Consider the following 16,409-nt stretch of genomic DNA (forward strand, 5'->3'; position numbering starts at 1 on the left):
TCCTATAGTGGGGGGGAAGGACCAAAGGACACAGATAGAGTGGATGTGGAGAGGATGTTTCCTATAGTGGGGGAGTCTAGGACCAGAGGACACAGATAGAGTGGATGTGGAGAGGATGTTTCCTATAGTGGGCGAGTCTAGGTCCAGAGATCGCAACCTTGGATACAAGGATGACCCTTTAGAACAGGAATGAAGGGGGATCTGTTGAGAGGGTGGTGAACCTGTGGAATTCGCTGCCTCAGACCAAGTCACTGAATAGATTTAAAGTGGAGGCTGATAGGTTCTTGGAGTAGGCAGGGCATCAAAGGTTACGGGGAGAAGGCAGGAGAACGGGGCTGAAAAGGATAATGAATAAATCGGCCATGATGGAATGGTGGAGCAGACTCAATGGGCCAGGTGGTCCAGTTCTGTTCCTGCACCTTATTGTCTTCTAATTCCACCGACAGAGCATTATGCAGGGGAGAAACACGGCAGCCTCACCCCTGCCCCTAACCACATGAACGAGACTAGTTCTCAAACTCCCAGTAACGCCCCCCCACCTCTCCTTCACCATTTCCCGTCCCCTTTCCCCCTCTCACCTTACCTCCTTGCCTCCTCCCCACCCTTTCCTTCTTCTGTGGCTTTCTGTCTCTTTTACCAATCAACCTCTTTACCTCATCCTTCTCCCTCCCGGTTTCACCTATCACCCTGTCTTTCTCTCTTCCCTCTCCCCCACCTTTTAAATCTACTCCTCAGCATTTTTTCCCCTACAGTCCTGCTGAAGGGTCTTGGCTCGAAACGTCGACTCTACTCTTCTCCACTGATGCTGCCTGGCCTGCTGAGTTCCTCCAGCATTTTGTGTGTGTTGCTTGGATTTCCAGCATCTGCAGATTTCCTCTTTCTTGTGACAAGACTGATACCTGCAAAGAACCAGCTGACCTCATGAGTAACGGCAGAAAGAAGGGCCTCCGAGCAGAAACATCGACTCTGTTTCTCTCTCCGTAGAGGCTGCCTGACCCACTGAGTGTTTCTAGCATTTTTCTCTTTGCTCCCCTCCCAGGTATAACCATACAACAATTACAGCACGGAAACAGGCCATCTCGGCCCTTCTAGTCCGTGCCGAACGCTTACTCTCACCTAATCCCACCGACCTGCACTCAGCCCATAACCCTCCATTCCTTTCCTGTCCATATCCCTATCCAATTTTACTTTAAATGACAATATCGAACCTGCCTCTACCACTTCTACTGGAAGCTCGTTCCACACAGCTACCACTCTGAGTAAAGAAGTTCCCCCTCGTGTTACCCCTAAATTTTTGCCCCTTAACTCCCAACTCATGTCCTCTTGTTTGAATCTCCCCTACTCTCAATGGAAAAAGCCTACCCACGTCAACTCTATCTATCCCCCTCATAATTTTAAATACCTCTATCAAGTCCCCCCTCAACCTTCTATGCTCCAAAGAATAAAGACCTAACTTATTCGACCTTCCTCTGTAACTTAGGTGCTGAAATCCAGGTAACATTCTAGTAAATCTCCTCTGTACTCTCTCTAGATTTCCAGTTTCTTTTTTCTGGTTGTGATTTTCAATTAGCGGCAGCTCTGTAAATCGCCTGCCGAAGTTTGAGCCACATGGTGGGCGGCCTGCAGGTGAACCACATCGCAGGTCGGCAGGGGAGAGGGGAATCAGACCCGCCGGGGCCGAGGCGGGACGGTAGCGCGGTTATACCTTCACATAGTAGGTGATGAGGATCTTGCGCAGGTCGAACACCTGCAGCATGGAGGCCGCGTTGTTGTCGCTGATGCTGTAGCCCTCCAGGACGTACTTGGTGGCGGCGACCTCCCAGGCCAGCCAGCGCTGACCGAAGGCGGCGTTGAAGGACAGCATGTGGGGCAGGTGGCCGGGCTCGCAGCAGCAGCAGCCCTCGTCCTCCTCCACGCCCTCCGTGATGGCCTCCACCTCGCGCTGCTGACAGTAGGTGCCTGGCGGGACACGGAGAAACATTGGTCAGGGTGAACGAGAGGGGGAGCTGGTGGGGGGGGGGGAAGAGAGAGGAGTGTCAGAGGGAAAGAGTGAGGGAGCAAGGGGGGGGAAGGAGGGAGGAGTGCAAGAGGGAGGAAAGGAGAAAAAAGGGAGAGACAGAGGCTAGAGGGGAGCGTGGGAAGGGGGAGGGTGGGGTGGATGAGGGGAATGGGAGGGAGGGACCATGGGTAGGGAGGGGTGAAGGAGGGTGTGAAGGGTGATAGGAAAGGAATGCCGTTGGGAGGAAAGAGGGGTGGAGGGTGGGAGAGAGGGACTGATGAGGGGGAAGACTGGGAGGGTGGAAGGGAGGTTTAGGGAGTTGGGAAGCGAGGGAACACGGGGGGAAGAGCAAGAATTCCAAACAATGTACTGGGTGGGGAGGGGGATTCACAACAAACTAGGTGCCAGCAACAAGGACCATTCTTGTCCCTTGTGCGTCTCTCTCTGCTATCCTCCTATCCCAGCCTACCCTGTATGTGCAGAGCTACAATCAGTGAGAGTGCTATTTTATACACAGCAAGACTTGTCTTACGTCTCATGGTCTTGCCTCCTACGTCTTATGGTCTAAGACACCACGAACTGCAAGAGTCACTCATTTTAGCTGTGGGATTAAATATTAGCCCCGGACCCCCTCAGTGGGTGGGCTACCTTATGAGGAAAGAGTGGCAGGCTGGCATCAATTCTGATGAGGGGCCTTGGCTCAGAAACCTTAACTGAGCTTGCCTCGCCACAGATAACACCTGGCCTGAGCTTCCAGCTGTTTTCTGTTTCTATTTTAGTACTTAAAAGGTATCTCCCCCCCCCCCCCCCCCCGTTCATTTCAGGAATCTACGGGCCTGTCTTCCGAGTGTGGCAACGGGATCTTTCAGATCTGTCCCAAGCCGGGTTCCGCGCTGCTTTGTCTCGTCCGCAGCACTGGGAAGGTCAGACCGGATTGCGGGCTCAAGTTCCCGTGACTGGGTTGAAATCCTTAGCTTTCGGACTTGGGAGACAGGGGGGGGGAGATCAAGACGAGGAGCGGGCCGTTGCTCTCACATCTCCAGCGACCTCTGGCGCAGTCAGTATATGGAGTTTGCTCCCCTAAAACCACGTTGGTTTCCCCGGGAACTCCAGTTCACTCCCACATCGTACATATCACATACAAGTTGCGAAGGACAGCAAGACAGCGACCACTTTCCTCGGCCCGCGACGTCACTACGCCTCCTGGCGCCAACGGAGCGTGCCCCGAACTCACTAGCCCCAAGCGTGCAATGCATCGTCGGAATGTCAGGAGGACGCCAGAGCACCCCGAGGAAACCTACGTGGTCACGAGGAGAACGTACAAACTCCTTACAGGGCAGCGGCAGGGGTCAGAAATTCGCTCTTACAGCTGCCACTGATAACGCTAACCACTGTGCTACCGCTCAGTCCCAATGACGCCACCCCCACAGCTGCCCGTGGCAATGAATTCCACAGATTCACCACTCGCTGGCTGAAGAAGTCCCCCCTCATCTCGGTCCCTGCATTCTGAGGCTGCGCCCTCCGGCCCTCGACTCCGCCGCTACCGAGAGCATCCCCTCTATCCAAGCCTGGTACCTCGGAACTCCAAGCCCCGCAGCTGGAAGGTGACAATTCCGTTGCCGATCTCGATCAGGTGCACCAGGGCGTTGAGGTAGTCCGAAGCCAGGATGAAGCAGTCGCCCATGGCGTAGTTGCCCCAGCGTCCCAGCAGCAGGTCCCCGCACAGGCTGTGCTGCAGCGAGCGGGTCAGATGCTCATAGAAGATGGAGTTGAGGTTGTTGTCATCCGCACCTGCAACGCAAGACCCTTCGGGTTAGGCCGCGGTCCGACCTTCCTCCCTTGCTCCCCCCCTCCCAAAAACCCTCCCCTTCCCACACACAGGCTGTGCGCATAGGGAAGACATTCCTACATCAGCATGACTCTTCCTCACTCCCACAATGCCTGGGGGGGTGGGGGGGGGATGTCCGGGAAGACTTGGGGCTATCAAGGGTCAACTTTATTCACCAGAAAACATTTAATGTATTAGGAATTAGCCGTGGTGTGTTGGTCAGGGTGCAAACTTCTTTTGCAAAGTAGGGGAATTAAGGATTAAGGGGAAAAAAGATGAGTCCGCGGCCAGATCAGTCACGATCTTATTGAATGGTGGCGCCAGATGGCCAACTCCTGCTCCTACTGCTTGTGCTCTTCTGTTCAAATTCAATTATTAAGAATAAATTATATTAAAATACTCCAGATGTATGTAAAAATAAATTTAAATGTAATTTCTCAAAAATTTACATATACAGAGTTGAGGTTAAAGTTCGGACGTGGAATAAAATTTGCATGAATACCAACGTGTCTATAAACATGCAAACAGCGTGATAAAAGGGGCTTAAAGTGTTTATACTGCAGTATAGGGATCGAGGTGATAGATGGGGGGGTAGGGTAACTAGAATGGGAGGTTCTTCTGGTGAAGTACAGCGACAACTTGCTGGAAGCAATCACAGCTTTTGGATCACACTCTTTCTCAAAAACAATCACTGCAATCACTGTTACTTCCCTTTTGGAGTCGAGCTTCTGAACTGCCCGCAAGACCTGGCTTTTTTTTTTGCCGCGTGAACTGAAGTCCGGTGCAGGACGGGCGCGGCCTGGCGCGTACGGGACGAATCGAGGCGGCAGGGCGCCGGGCCCGAGAGCGGGGAACGCTTGGCTGCTGGGGCAGACTCGGAAGGCGGTTCGAAAGGTCAGGGTGTCAGGGCCGGAGGAGGAGAGACAGGCCAGTGTTCGGCTCACTGCTCGCGAGGTTTACCCCTCCTCTGCACTACATAGAGGCTGTGGCTTCGTGTTTGTGGACTCCCTTTCATGAACTTCAGTTCTGAACGCTGTTTGCATGATTTGTTTTTTTTTCCTGCACATTGAGTGTTTGGCTGTCTTTTTTTTAAAATTGGGTTTCTTTGTTTTGTGGCTGACTGCAAGAAAACGGCTGCTTTTCACATTGTCTGTCAATGATTTGGGTAATGGAACTGATGGCTTTGTGGCACAGTTTGCAGATGATACGAAGATAGGCGGAGGGGTAGTTAGTACTGAGGATGCAAAGCCATTGCAGCAGGACTTAGACAAATTGGAAGAATGGGCAAAAAAAGTGGCAGATGGAACAATGTTGGGAAATGCACGATAATGCATTTTGGTAAAACAATAGTGAACACTATTATCTAAATGGGGAGAAGGTTCAAACATCAGAGGTGCAGAGGGACTTAGGAGTCCTCGTGCAAGACTCCCAGAAGGTTAATTTACAGGTTGAGTCTGTGGTAAAGAAGGCAAATGCAATGTTGGCATTTACTTCAGGGGGAGTAGAATATAAAAGCAAGGGGATAATGCTGAGCCTTTATAAGACACGAGTCAGGCCGCACTTGGGAGTATTGTCAACAGTTTTGGGCCCCATATCTCAGAAAGGATGTGTTGTCATTGGAGAGAGTCCAGAGGAGGTTCATGAAGATGATTCCGGGAATGACGGGGTTAACATATGAGGGGTGTTTGGCAGCTATGGGCCTGTACTCACTGGAATTTAGAAGAATGCAGAGGGATCTCATGGAAATCTACGGAATGTCGAAAGGACCAGATAGGGTGGATGTGGAGAGGATGCTTCCTGTGGTGGGGGTATCCAGAACTAGGGGGCACAGCCTCAAAATTGAAGGGCGACTCTTTACAACAGAGGTAAAGAGGAACTTTTTTTTTTAGCCAGAGAGTAGTGAATCTGTGGAACGCTCTGCTACAGACAGCGGTGGAGGCCGAGTCCGTGCGTGTATTTAAAGCGGAAGCTGATCGGTCGGGGCATCAAATGATATGGCAAGGCGGCAGGTGCATGGGGTTGAGTGGGATCCAGGATCGATGGGCTGAATGGCCTGATTCTGCCCCTATATCTTACGACGAATCTCAAGGATGTACCGTATATAGTGTATATATACTTAGATTATAGACGTACTTTGAACTTTGGATTAACGGCCTTGGGGGAGAAACGTTTCAGATGGCGTGAAGATTTTTTTTTGTTTTAAAAGCACTCTCCAGAAGGGAGGGTGGTGCCTGCTTCTTTGTCCCGGTCACATACAAGTCCTGCAGTGATGCTGAGCTGCTCTCTGCTGTCCCGACAGATCGCTGTAGTTTTCACACACGCTGCCCCGAACCAGACAGTAATGGCTGACATGACAATGCTCTCTATGACGGCAGTATATAATTGCACTGGTACGTTCTGGGGAAGGAGGGATTTCCACAGGGCTGAGCAGATTTCAGAGTATCAGGACTGGGCAGGCACGTGAACTGCTGGAGGGGTTTCAGAGACGGGGCCAGGAAGGCGGGCACAAGCTACAAGGGCACTTCTCCCACACCGCCTCAGCAGAGGTACACAGACGCTGTCCCCTCCCCCCACCCCGCGGCCCACGGCGGTGGCTGGCGGACGTTACCTGGGTTCCGGTCCAGCTGCGTTGCTAGCCGAGTGTTGGAGTGATCGACCCGCTTGGTGCTGGGTGGGAGAGACGGAAATAAGCCAGTCAGCGGACAGTCTCGCGCCGAGCCTGGTGCTTCTATCCACAGCCAGAGAACCCAAATCCGTCATAGAGATTTGGCAGGCAAACAGTCCCATCAACCCTTTTCACATTAGACCTATATTTACATCCACCCCTACCCATAAAGCACCTGGACTCTGAAGACACACACAAAATGCTGGTGGAACACAGCAGGCCAGGCAGCATCTAAAGGGAGAAGCGCTGTCGACGTCTCGGGCCGAGACCCTTCGTCAGGACTAACCGAAAGGAAACATAGTAAGAGATTTGAAAGTAGGAGGGGGAGGGGGAAATCCAAAATGATAGGAGAAGACCGGAGGGGGAGGGATGAAGCTGAGAGCCGGAAAGGTGATCGGCAAAAGGGATACAGAGCTGGAGAAGGGAAGGATCATGGGACGGGAGGCCTAGGGAGAAACAAAGGGGGAGGGGAGCACCAGAGGGAGATGGAGAACAGGCAGAATGGTGGGCAGAGAGAGAGAGAAAAAAAAAGGAGGGGGGAAGAAAACTAAATATATCAGGGATGGGGTAAGAAGGGGAGGAGGGGCATTAACGGAAGTTAGAGAAGTCAATGTTCATGCCATCAGGTTGGAGGACTCTGAAGACCTTCAGTAAGGCAATGCCCTAAGGATTATTAAACAAAATTAATGTACATACCACAGACTGAGGAGTAGTTATAGCACACCCCCCACCCCACACACACACAAAAAGAATGGAGTAGGGAGAACCAGGTTCTTAAAACAGAAGAGATTCTGCAGATGCTGGAAATCCAGACCAAGGGGAACACAACCTAACTGCAGGGTTTGGAGGCTTGCCTGCCTCAATGACCCGGAGGGCTGTGTTGGCTCCTGGTAGGGTCACCCATGCCAAACAGGTCAAAGGGTAGAGGTCACACTAAGAGTGGTCCACCGGTCCTCCAGGTTCGGGGCTAACAACCCTGACTGGTCAAACAAAATGGTTATGGAAACAGCAAGGGAGAACCCCGCTACATCTGAGGGCGCCGGTATTCCTGAGCCTCCACCAGGAGCTTGTGTGACTGACAGCGGTGAAAACCGAGCTACTGGCACGATGAGGAAAGCTCCGAACACTGCCAGAGATGGAGGGCCTTCATTCCGGCCCTGAACACCAGCAGCCTGACAGGCTGAAATCCAGAGTCAGTCAGACACAGACACAGACACACAGACACACACACACAAAATGCTGGAGGAACTCAGCAGGTCAGGCAGCATCTACGGAGATATAGGAGTTGGGATGTAATGTTAAAATTGTTCAAGGCATTGGTGAGGCCAAATCTGGAGTATCGTGGACGGTTGGGGTCACCGAATTATAGGAAAGATGTCAACAAAATAGAGAGAGTACAGAGGAGATTTACTAGAATGTTACCTGGGTTTCAGCACCTAAGTTACAGAGAAAGGTTGAACAAGTTAGGTCTTTATTCTTTGGAGCGTAGAAGGTTGAGGGGGGACTTGATAGAGGTATTTAAAATTATGAGGGGAATAGATAGAGTTGACGTGGATAGGCTTTTTCCATTGAGAGTAGGGGAGATTCAAACAAGAGGGCATGATTTGAGAGTTAGGGGGCAAAAGTTTAAGGGTAACACGAGGGGGAACTTCTTTACTCAGAGGGTGGTAGCTGTGTGGAACGAGCTTCCGGTAGAAGTGGTAGAGGCAGGTATGGTATTGTCATTTAAAGTAAAATTGGATAGGTATACGGACAGGAAAGGAATGGAGGGTTATGGGCTGAGTGCAGGTCGGTGGGACTAGGTGAGAGGAAGCGTTCGGCACGGACTAGAAGGGCCGAGATGGCCTGTTTCCGTGCTGTAATGGTTACATGGAGATGAATAAGGAGCTGACATTTTGGGCAGAGAATGGGTTCTTTTCAGGATAGAAGGCAGTGCCCAGTGGATTCCTCCAGCACTGGGCCCGAGCATTCAAGCAGTCTGCAGTCTACCCCAACCACGAGGATGAAGGAATTAAATCTTATATAACACCTTTACTCCCTGTAACCCATTCCAGGTACAGGCCCAGGAGGCTCATCCCAATGTCTTTACAATGCGGCCCTTACTTGTAATCTCGCTCCCAGAATTTCACCGGCCTGGCGTAGGAGGTGATGAAGACGGCACTGCCGAGGAGGGGATTCAGAGGCGTGGAGACCAGGGCCGAGAGCACAGCCTGCACAAAGAGCATGGCAGAATCTGAAAGGAGGGGATGGTTAAGGAAGTTCACAGTAAATGGTCTTATCAGAGTTCCACCGTACACAGCCCTGAGGTTCATTTCCCTGCGGGCAAACTCAGCAAATCTATAGAATAGTAACTGTAAACAGGATCAGTGAAAGATCAACCAGAGTGCAGAAGACAACAAACTGTGCAAATGTACATATAAATAATGAGAACATGAGATAATGAGGTAAAGAGTCCTTAAAGTGAGATCATTGGTTCTGGGAACATCTCAATAGATGAGTGGAGTTATCCCCTTCTGTTCAGGAGCCTGATGGTTGAGGGGTGGTAACTGTTCCTGAACCTGGTGGTGCGAGTCCTGAGGCTCCTGTACCTTCTACCTGATGGTTGAGGGGTGGTAACTGTTCCTGAACCTGGTGGTGCGAGTCCTGAGGCTCCTGTACCTTCTACCTGATGGTTGAGGGGTAGTAATTGTTTCTGAACCTGGTGGTGCGAGTCCTGAGGCTCTTGTACCTTCTACCTGACAGCAGCAGCGAGAAGAGAGCACGGCCTGGGTGGTGGGGATCTCTGATGAAGGATACTGCTTTCCTACGACAGTGTTCCATTGGTTGGGAGGTCATCACCCGTGATTCACTACCCTCTGTAGAACTTTCTGTTCAAAGGCATTGATGTTTCAGAGGAAGGGAAAGGTCAGCCTCCGCACCACCGGGAGTATTTACAGGATGGGCGTCCTCGGGAAGGCAACGCCCATCAAAGAGGCCTGCCATCTGGGCCACGCCAGCTTCTCACGTGGGGCAGGAGGTAGCCACACCACCAGGTTCAAGAACGGCAACTTCCCTTCAATCGAGCCAACCGGCACAACTCTAATCACTGCACCAGAATACTGGTTTTTGTTCTAATTGTGCTTGTTCTTGTGCAAACCGTTTCATTTAATGCTCACTTTGTGAATGCTGCTCATCTGAATCTACGCGTCTGTGATGCCACTAGGCGAGTAGGTTTTTCCATTACACTTGTGCAAAGGGCAGCAGACTCGACCTCAGGAGGTACAGGACACGTTCCCAACGTTAGGAAATGCCCCCACTTCCTTCAGAGTTTGAGGCAAGCGAGACACCACACCCCCACCACCACCCCATCTTAACCGAACTTTACTGGAGCACCATTGAGAGTGTCCTGACAAGCTGCGTCCCCATCTGGTCTGGCAGCAGCCGAGCATTGGACCGGAAGTCCCTACAGAGGACTGTGAGAATGGCCGAGAGGATCACAGGGGTCTCCCTACCGTCCATCGGGACATTTATCAGGAGCGCTGCGTACGCAGGGCCCTTAGTATTACCCAGGATCCCACCCGTCCATCCAGCATCCTCTCTGACTTTCTACCATCGAGCAGGAGACTCCGATGCATAAAGACAAGAACGGTCAGGGTGGGAAACAGTTTCTTCCCTCAGGCCATCAGGCTTCTGAACTCCCTGCCGCATCACATTTGAAGCGTCACTGGTTAATTTGTTCTGTACCTGATAATATTAAATTTATGCACTTTATTTATTTATGCATAATTCATCTGTCGATTTCATCCTTACTTTCCTAAGTTATTGTGTGTTATATATGTGCTATGTGTACTACTCTGTTTTACACCCTGGTTCAGAGAAAATTCGTTTTGTTTGACGGTATAAATGTACATAGTTAAATGACAATAAACTTGACATGTAGGTTAGGATTAGTGGGTTGTGGGCATGCAATGTTGGCACCAGAGGAATGGCCACACCTGCAGGCTACCTCCACAACACATCCTCCAACTGTGTTGGGCGATGACGTAAAACAACGTATTTCACGACGTTTTTATGTGCAGGTGACAAATAAAACTACAGCCAATCTAACCCAGATAGAATTCCATTTTGTTTTCCTCTCCCACAATCCCCATCAACTGATGCACCCCATATTCCACCCCCTCACCTACACACAATTCACAGCGGCCAATTCAATCAGCAATTGGTACAACCACAAGATATAGGAACAGAATTAGGCCATTTGGCCCATTGAGTCTGCTCCCGTATTTCATCATGACTGATATAACCATAACAATTACAGCACAGAAACAGGCCATCTTGGCCCTTCTAGTCCATGCCAAACGCTTACTCTCACCTAGTCCCACTGGCCCACACTCAGCCCATAACCCTCCATTCCTTTCCTGTCCATATACCTATCCAATTTTACTTTAAATGACAATATCGAACCTGCCTCTACCACTTCTACTGGAAGCTCGTTCCACACAGCTGCCACTCTCTGAGTAAAGAAATTCCCCCTCGTGCTACCCTTAAACTTTTGCCCCCTAACTCTCAAATCATGTCCTCTTGTTTGAATCTCCCCTACTCTCAACGGAAAAAGCCTATCCACGTCAACTCTATCTATCCCCCTCATAATTTTAAATACCTCTATCAAGTCCCCCCTCAACCTTCTACACTCCAAAGAATAAAGACCTAACTTGTTCAACCTTTCCTTGTAACTTAGGTGCTGAAACCCAGGTAACATTCTAGTAAATCTCCTCTGTACTCTATTTTGTTGACATCTTTCCTATAATTCGGTGACCAGAACTGTACACAATACTCCAAATTCGGCCTCACCAATGCCTTGTACAATTTTAACATTACATCCCAACTCCTATACTCAATGCTCTGATTTATAAAGGCCAGCATACCAAAAGCTTTCTTCACCACCCTATCCACATGAGATTCCACCTTCAGGGAACTATGCACCATTCCGTTTTCCCTTCTCAGCCCTAATCTCCTGCCTTCACGCCCTGAGTAATTGAGAATCTATCATCCTCTGCCTGGAATACGCCCATGACTTGGTCTCCACAGCTGCCTGTGGCGACAAATTCCCTGGCTAAAGAAATTCCTCATCTCCGTTCTAAAAGGACACACCTTTATTCTGAGGCTGTGTCCTCTGGTCCTAGACTCCCCGCCATAGGAAACATCCAAGTCCACTCTGTTCAGGCCTTTCAACGTTTGGCAGGATTCAATGAGGCCACCCCTCATTCATCTGAATTCCAGTGACCACAGACCCAGAGCCATCAAACGCTCTTCATATGCCACTCATATTCTACAAGCCACTCATTCCCAAAATCATTTTCGCAAAACTCCTCTGAACCCTCTACAATGTCAGCACGTCCTTTCCAAGGGGCCCAAAACTGCTCGCAATACCCCAAGTGAGGCCTCACAGGGGCTTCATAAAGCCTCAGCGTTACACCCTCACTTTTATATTCTAGTCCTCCCAAACACTGCATTTGCCTTCCTCACCTCCGACTCAACCTGCAAACCACCCTTTGGGGTCCCCCAAGTCCCTCTGCACCTCAGATTTTTGAACTTTCTCTCCGTTTAGAAAATAGTCTACGCTTTCATTTCTCCTGTCAAAGTGCACGACCATACAGATACCTTTGGGGCCTGGAGCAACCAGAGGAAATCCCTGCGGGTCACAGGGAGAATGGCCCAACTCCACACGCAGTCAGCATCGCTGGAGCTGGGTGAATTGCAGTTGCCGAGGCAACGGCCCCACCAGCTACATCGCGGTGCCATGGCTTAATTTATTTTAAAACAGCCACGCCAATTCAACCAGTCATCGAAAACGTGCCTACAGACTTTCACTGACACGCACACACACACACAAACCCACGTTAAAACCACCCCGGCCGGTTTATAACGTCTCTGCTCATTTCCCCCCCACGGACGGACTTCGAGCGGATGCGGTCACACGGCTGCCCGATTAGCCGGCGCCGTCCCCCCCCCCCCGCTGTCAGACGGGTTTTAAAGGATACGAGGAACAGCAAATGGCTGGGCGAAGGCGTGGAAGGCGGATCCCCACGTGATCTGCCAGGGGGCGATGTACGTCAGCACGAAGCGCAGCTTGTACAGCAGGTCCCAGAGCTGGAAGCACAGAGAAGAGGCAGAGTCAGGGACGCGCCCACCACAACACAGGCGTGTGCACGGGCTTTCCTCGTGCCGAACGGATGGAAAATCCTCGCGATCGGTGGTAAATTGGATTAGTAAGTATGCAGATGATACTAAGATAGGTGGCGTTGTGGATAATGAAGTAGGTTTTCAAAGCTTGCAGAGAGATTTAGGCCAGTTAGCAGAGTGGGCTGACAGATGGCAGATGGAGTTTAATGCTGATAAGTGTGAGGTGCTACATTTTGGTAGGAATAATCAAAATAGGACATACATGGTAAATGGTAGGGCACTGAAGAATGCAGTAGAACAGAGTGATCTAGGAATAATAGTGCATAGCTCCCAGAAGGTGGAATCTCATGTGGATAGGGTGGTGAAGAAAGCTTTTGGTATGCTGACCTTTATAAATCAGAGCATTGAGTATAGGAGTTGGGATGTAATGTTACAATTGTACAAGGCATTGTTAAGGCCAAATTTGGAGATTGTGTACAGTTCTGGTCACCGAATTATAGGAAAGATGTCAACAAAATAGAGAGTGTACAGAGGAGATTTACTAGAACGTTACCTGGGTTTCAGCACCTAAGTTACAGATAAAGGTTGAACAAGTTAGGTCTTTATTCTTTGGAGTGTGGAAGGTTGAGGGGGACTTGATAGAGGTATTTAAGATTATGAGGGGGGATGGATAGAGTTGACGTGGATAGGCTTTTTCCATTGAGAGTAGGGGAGATTCAAACAAGAGGACATGAGTTGAGAGTTAGGGGGCAAAAGTTTAGGGGTAAGACGAGGGGGAACTTCTTTACTCAGAGAGCGGTAGCTGTGTGGAACGAGCTTCCAGTAGAAGTGGTAGAGGCAGGTTCAGTATTGCCATTTAAAGTAAAATTGGATGGGGATATGGACAGGAAAGGAATGGAGGGTTATGGGCTGAGTGCAGGTCGGTGGGACTAGGTGAGAGTAAGCGTTCGGCACGGACTAGAAGGGCCCAGATGGCCTGTTTCCGTGCTGTAATTGGTATATGGTTATATGTTATATCCTCGCAGGCGCAGAGATGTTCTACAGGTAAAGAAATCTTTACAGTACACGTCTTTGAAAATGATCTTTCAGAAGAACCAGAGGCCAGCCATCCTCTCAATCCTACACCATCGTTCGCCAAGATGGTGAACACGACCTCGCCACTTTGCTCTCTTTCTGCACTACTTATATTTCTTTTGTAACTAATAATTTTTTTAAAATGTTTTGAAACAAATTTCACAGTATGAACTCAGTGGCCACCTTCTGTGCCCAATAAAGTGGCCCCTGAGTGTACCTTTGTGTTTCCTGCTGCTACAGCCCGTCCATTTCAAGGTTCGACGTGTTGTGCGTTCAGAGATGCTCTCCCGCACGCCGCTGTTGTAACGTGTGGTTATTTGAGTTACTGTCCCTTGAAACAGTCTGGCCGTTCTCCTCTGACCTCTCCCATTAACAAGGCAACACTCACTGGATGTTTTTTGTTTCTCGCACCATTCTCTGTAAACTCTAGAGACTGTAGTGCGTGAAAATCCCAGGAGATCAGCAGTTTCTGAGATACTCAAACCACCCGGTCTGGCACCGACAATCAAAGTCACTTAGATCCCATTTCCTCCCCATTCTGATGTTTGGTCCGAACAGCAACTGAGCCTCGTGACCGTGCCTGCATGCTCTTATGCACCGCGTTGCTGCCACGTGATTGGCCGATTAGACATCTGCATTAACGAGCAGGTGTACGAGTGAACACTGAGTGCAGGTCAGTGATAATAAACTTGACTCTGATTTTCTAACCCAACACAGTGGCCGAGCTCCTCGTCCTGGACACCCCAGCCATGGAAACTCTCTCCCTGCACCTACCAAGCCCTTTCAAAGTTCAGCATAGTTCCATGAACTCTCCTCTCGCGCTTTCTAAACTATACAACACTGCACATTCAATTTCTGCTCACAAGGCTACACCCCTGAAGCTATTCCTTAAAAGCTGAAAACCCTCAACCACAATATGAAGGATTGTGGAAGGCAGGAGCGCAAGCTGACCATTCGGCCCATTGAGTCCGTTCCAACACTCAGTCATGGCTGATTTAACTGCCCTCTCAACCCCCTTTCTCCAACTTTCTCCCTGTAACCTCTGACACCTTTACCAAACAAGAGTCTATCAGCACTTACTAATCAAGAAACTATAAACTTCCGGCTTTAATATATCCCAATATCCTGGCCTCCACAGCATCTGTGGCAATAAATTCCACAGATTCACCACCCTCTGACTAACGAAATTCCTCCTTATCTCCATTCTAAACGGATGACCTTCTGTTCTGAGGCTGGGTCCCCTGGTCCTTTCCACATCCACTCTATCTAGGCCTTTCAATATTTTCTTACCTTCTTACCCCATCCCTTCCCACCGATCTCCCTCCTGGCACTTATCCTTGTAAACGGAACAAGTGCTACACCTGCCCTTACACTTCCTCCCTCACCACCATTCAGGGCCCCAGACAGTCCTTCCAGGTGAGGCGACACTTCACCTGTGAGTCGGCTGGTATGGTATACTGTGTCCGGTGCTCCCGGTGTGGCCTTTTATATATTGGTGAGACCCGACGCAGACTGGGAGACCGTTTCGTGGAACACCTACGCTTGGTCCGCCAGAAAAAGCAGGATCTCCCAGTGGCCACACATTTTAATTCCACGTCCCATTCCCATTCTGATATGTCTATCCATGGCCTCCTCTATTGTCAAAATGAATCCAAACTCAGGTTGGAGGAACAACACCTTATATACCGGCTGGGTAGCTTCCAACCTGATGGCATGAACATTGACTTCTCTAACTTCCATTAATGCCCCTCCTCCCCTTCTTACCCCATCCCTGACATATTTAGTTGTTTGCCTGTTCTCCATCTCCCTCTGGTGCTTCCCCCCCTTTTCTTTCTCCTGAGGCCTCCCGTCCCATGATCCTTTCCCTTCTCCAGCTCTGTATCACTTTCGCCAATCACCTTTCCAGCTCTTAGCTTCATCCCACCCCCTCTGGTCTACACTTATCATTTCGCATTTCCCCCTCCCCCCTCTACTTTCAAATCTCTTACTATCTTTCCTTTTGGTTAGTCCTGACGAAGGGTCTCGGCCCGAAACGTCGACATCGCTTCTCCCTATAGATGCTGCCTAGCCTGCTGTGTTCTACCGGCATTTTGTGTGTGTTGTTGTTTGAATTTCCAGCATCTGCAGATTTCCTCGTGTTTGCCCTTTCAATATTTGAAAGGTTTCAGTGAGATCCCCCTCATCCTTCTGAACTCCAGCGAGTACGGGCCCAGAGCCATCAAATTCTCCTCGCATGTTAACCCTTTCAAGCCAGGGATTATTGTGAACCTCCCCTGGACCCTCTCAAACACCAGGGGCCCAAAGCTGTTTACGGTATTCCATGACCCTATCAATCTGTGGCGGAGATTTCCACGGTCTCCCCCCCCCCTTCGGGTGAAGATGCTCCCTCCTGATCCCAATTCCACGTGGAGCCCTAGCCCCGGCACACTCGATCCTGGACCTCGGAGACCGGGGGAGGGGCGAGCACAGCGCGGGTGGGCAGATACTTGCCTTGCTACAGAGGATGGACATGAAGTAGTAATCGAGCAGGAAGGTCTCGGAAAAGCGGCTGTAGTCGAAGCGGAAGAAGAGGACGGTGAAGCTGAGGGTCACGTACTGATGACACGGGCAGCAGAAGGAGGAGCGGAGAAGCTTCATGCCAGCGACCGTTATGAAGAGTGGGTCAGTGCTGTGAAGGAGGG

General features: G+C 50.2%; 1 protein-coding gene across 1 annotated transcript in view; it reads right to left on the minus strand.

Moving 5' to 3' along the window:
• The window catches only part of LOC140717661 (pecanex-like protein 3), a 125,049-nt gene that overhangs the window by 22,447 nt on the left and 86,193 nt on the right, over positions 1-16,409 (minus strand). The window contains 6 exon segments of the mRNA XM_073031295.1: positions 1,706-1,959; positions 3,575-3,790; positions 6,436-6,494; positions 8,596-8,725; positions 12,513-12,621; positions 16,219-16,396. Of these exon segments, the coding sequence (XP_072887396.1) occupies positions 1,706-1,959; positions 3,575-3,790; positions 6,436-6,494; positions 8,596-8,725; positions 12,513-12,621; positions 16,219-16,396 (946 nt within the window).

The sequence above is a fragment of the Hemitrygon akajei genome, chromosome 28 (assembly GCF_048418815.1).
Source record: "Hemitrygon akajei chromosome 28, sHemAka1.3, whole genome shotgun sequence".
Classification (NCBI taxonomy): domain Eukaryota; kingdom Metazoa; phylum Chordata; class Chondrichthyes; order Myliobatiformes; family Dasyatidae; genus Hemitrygon; species Hemitrygon akajei.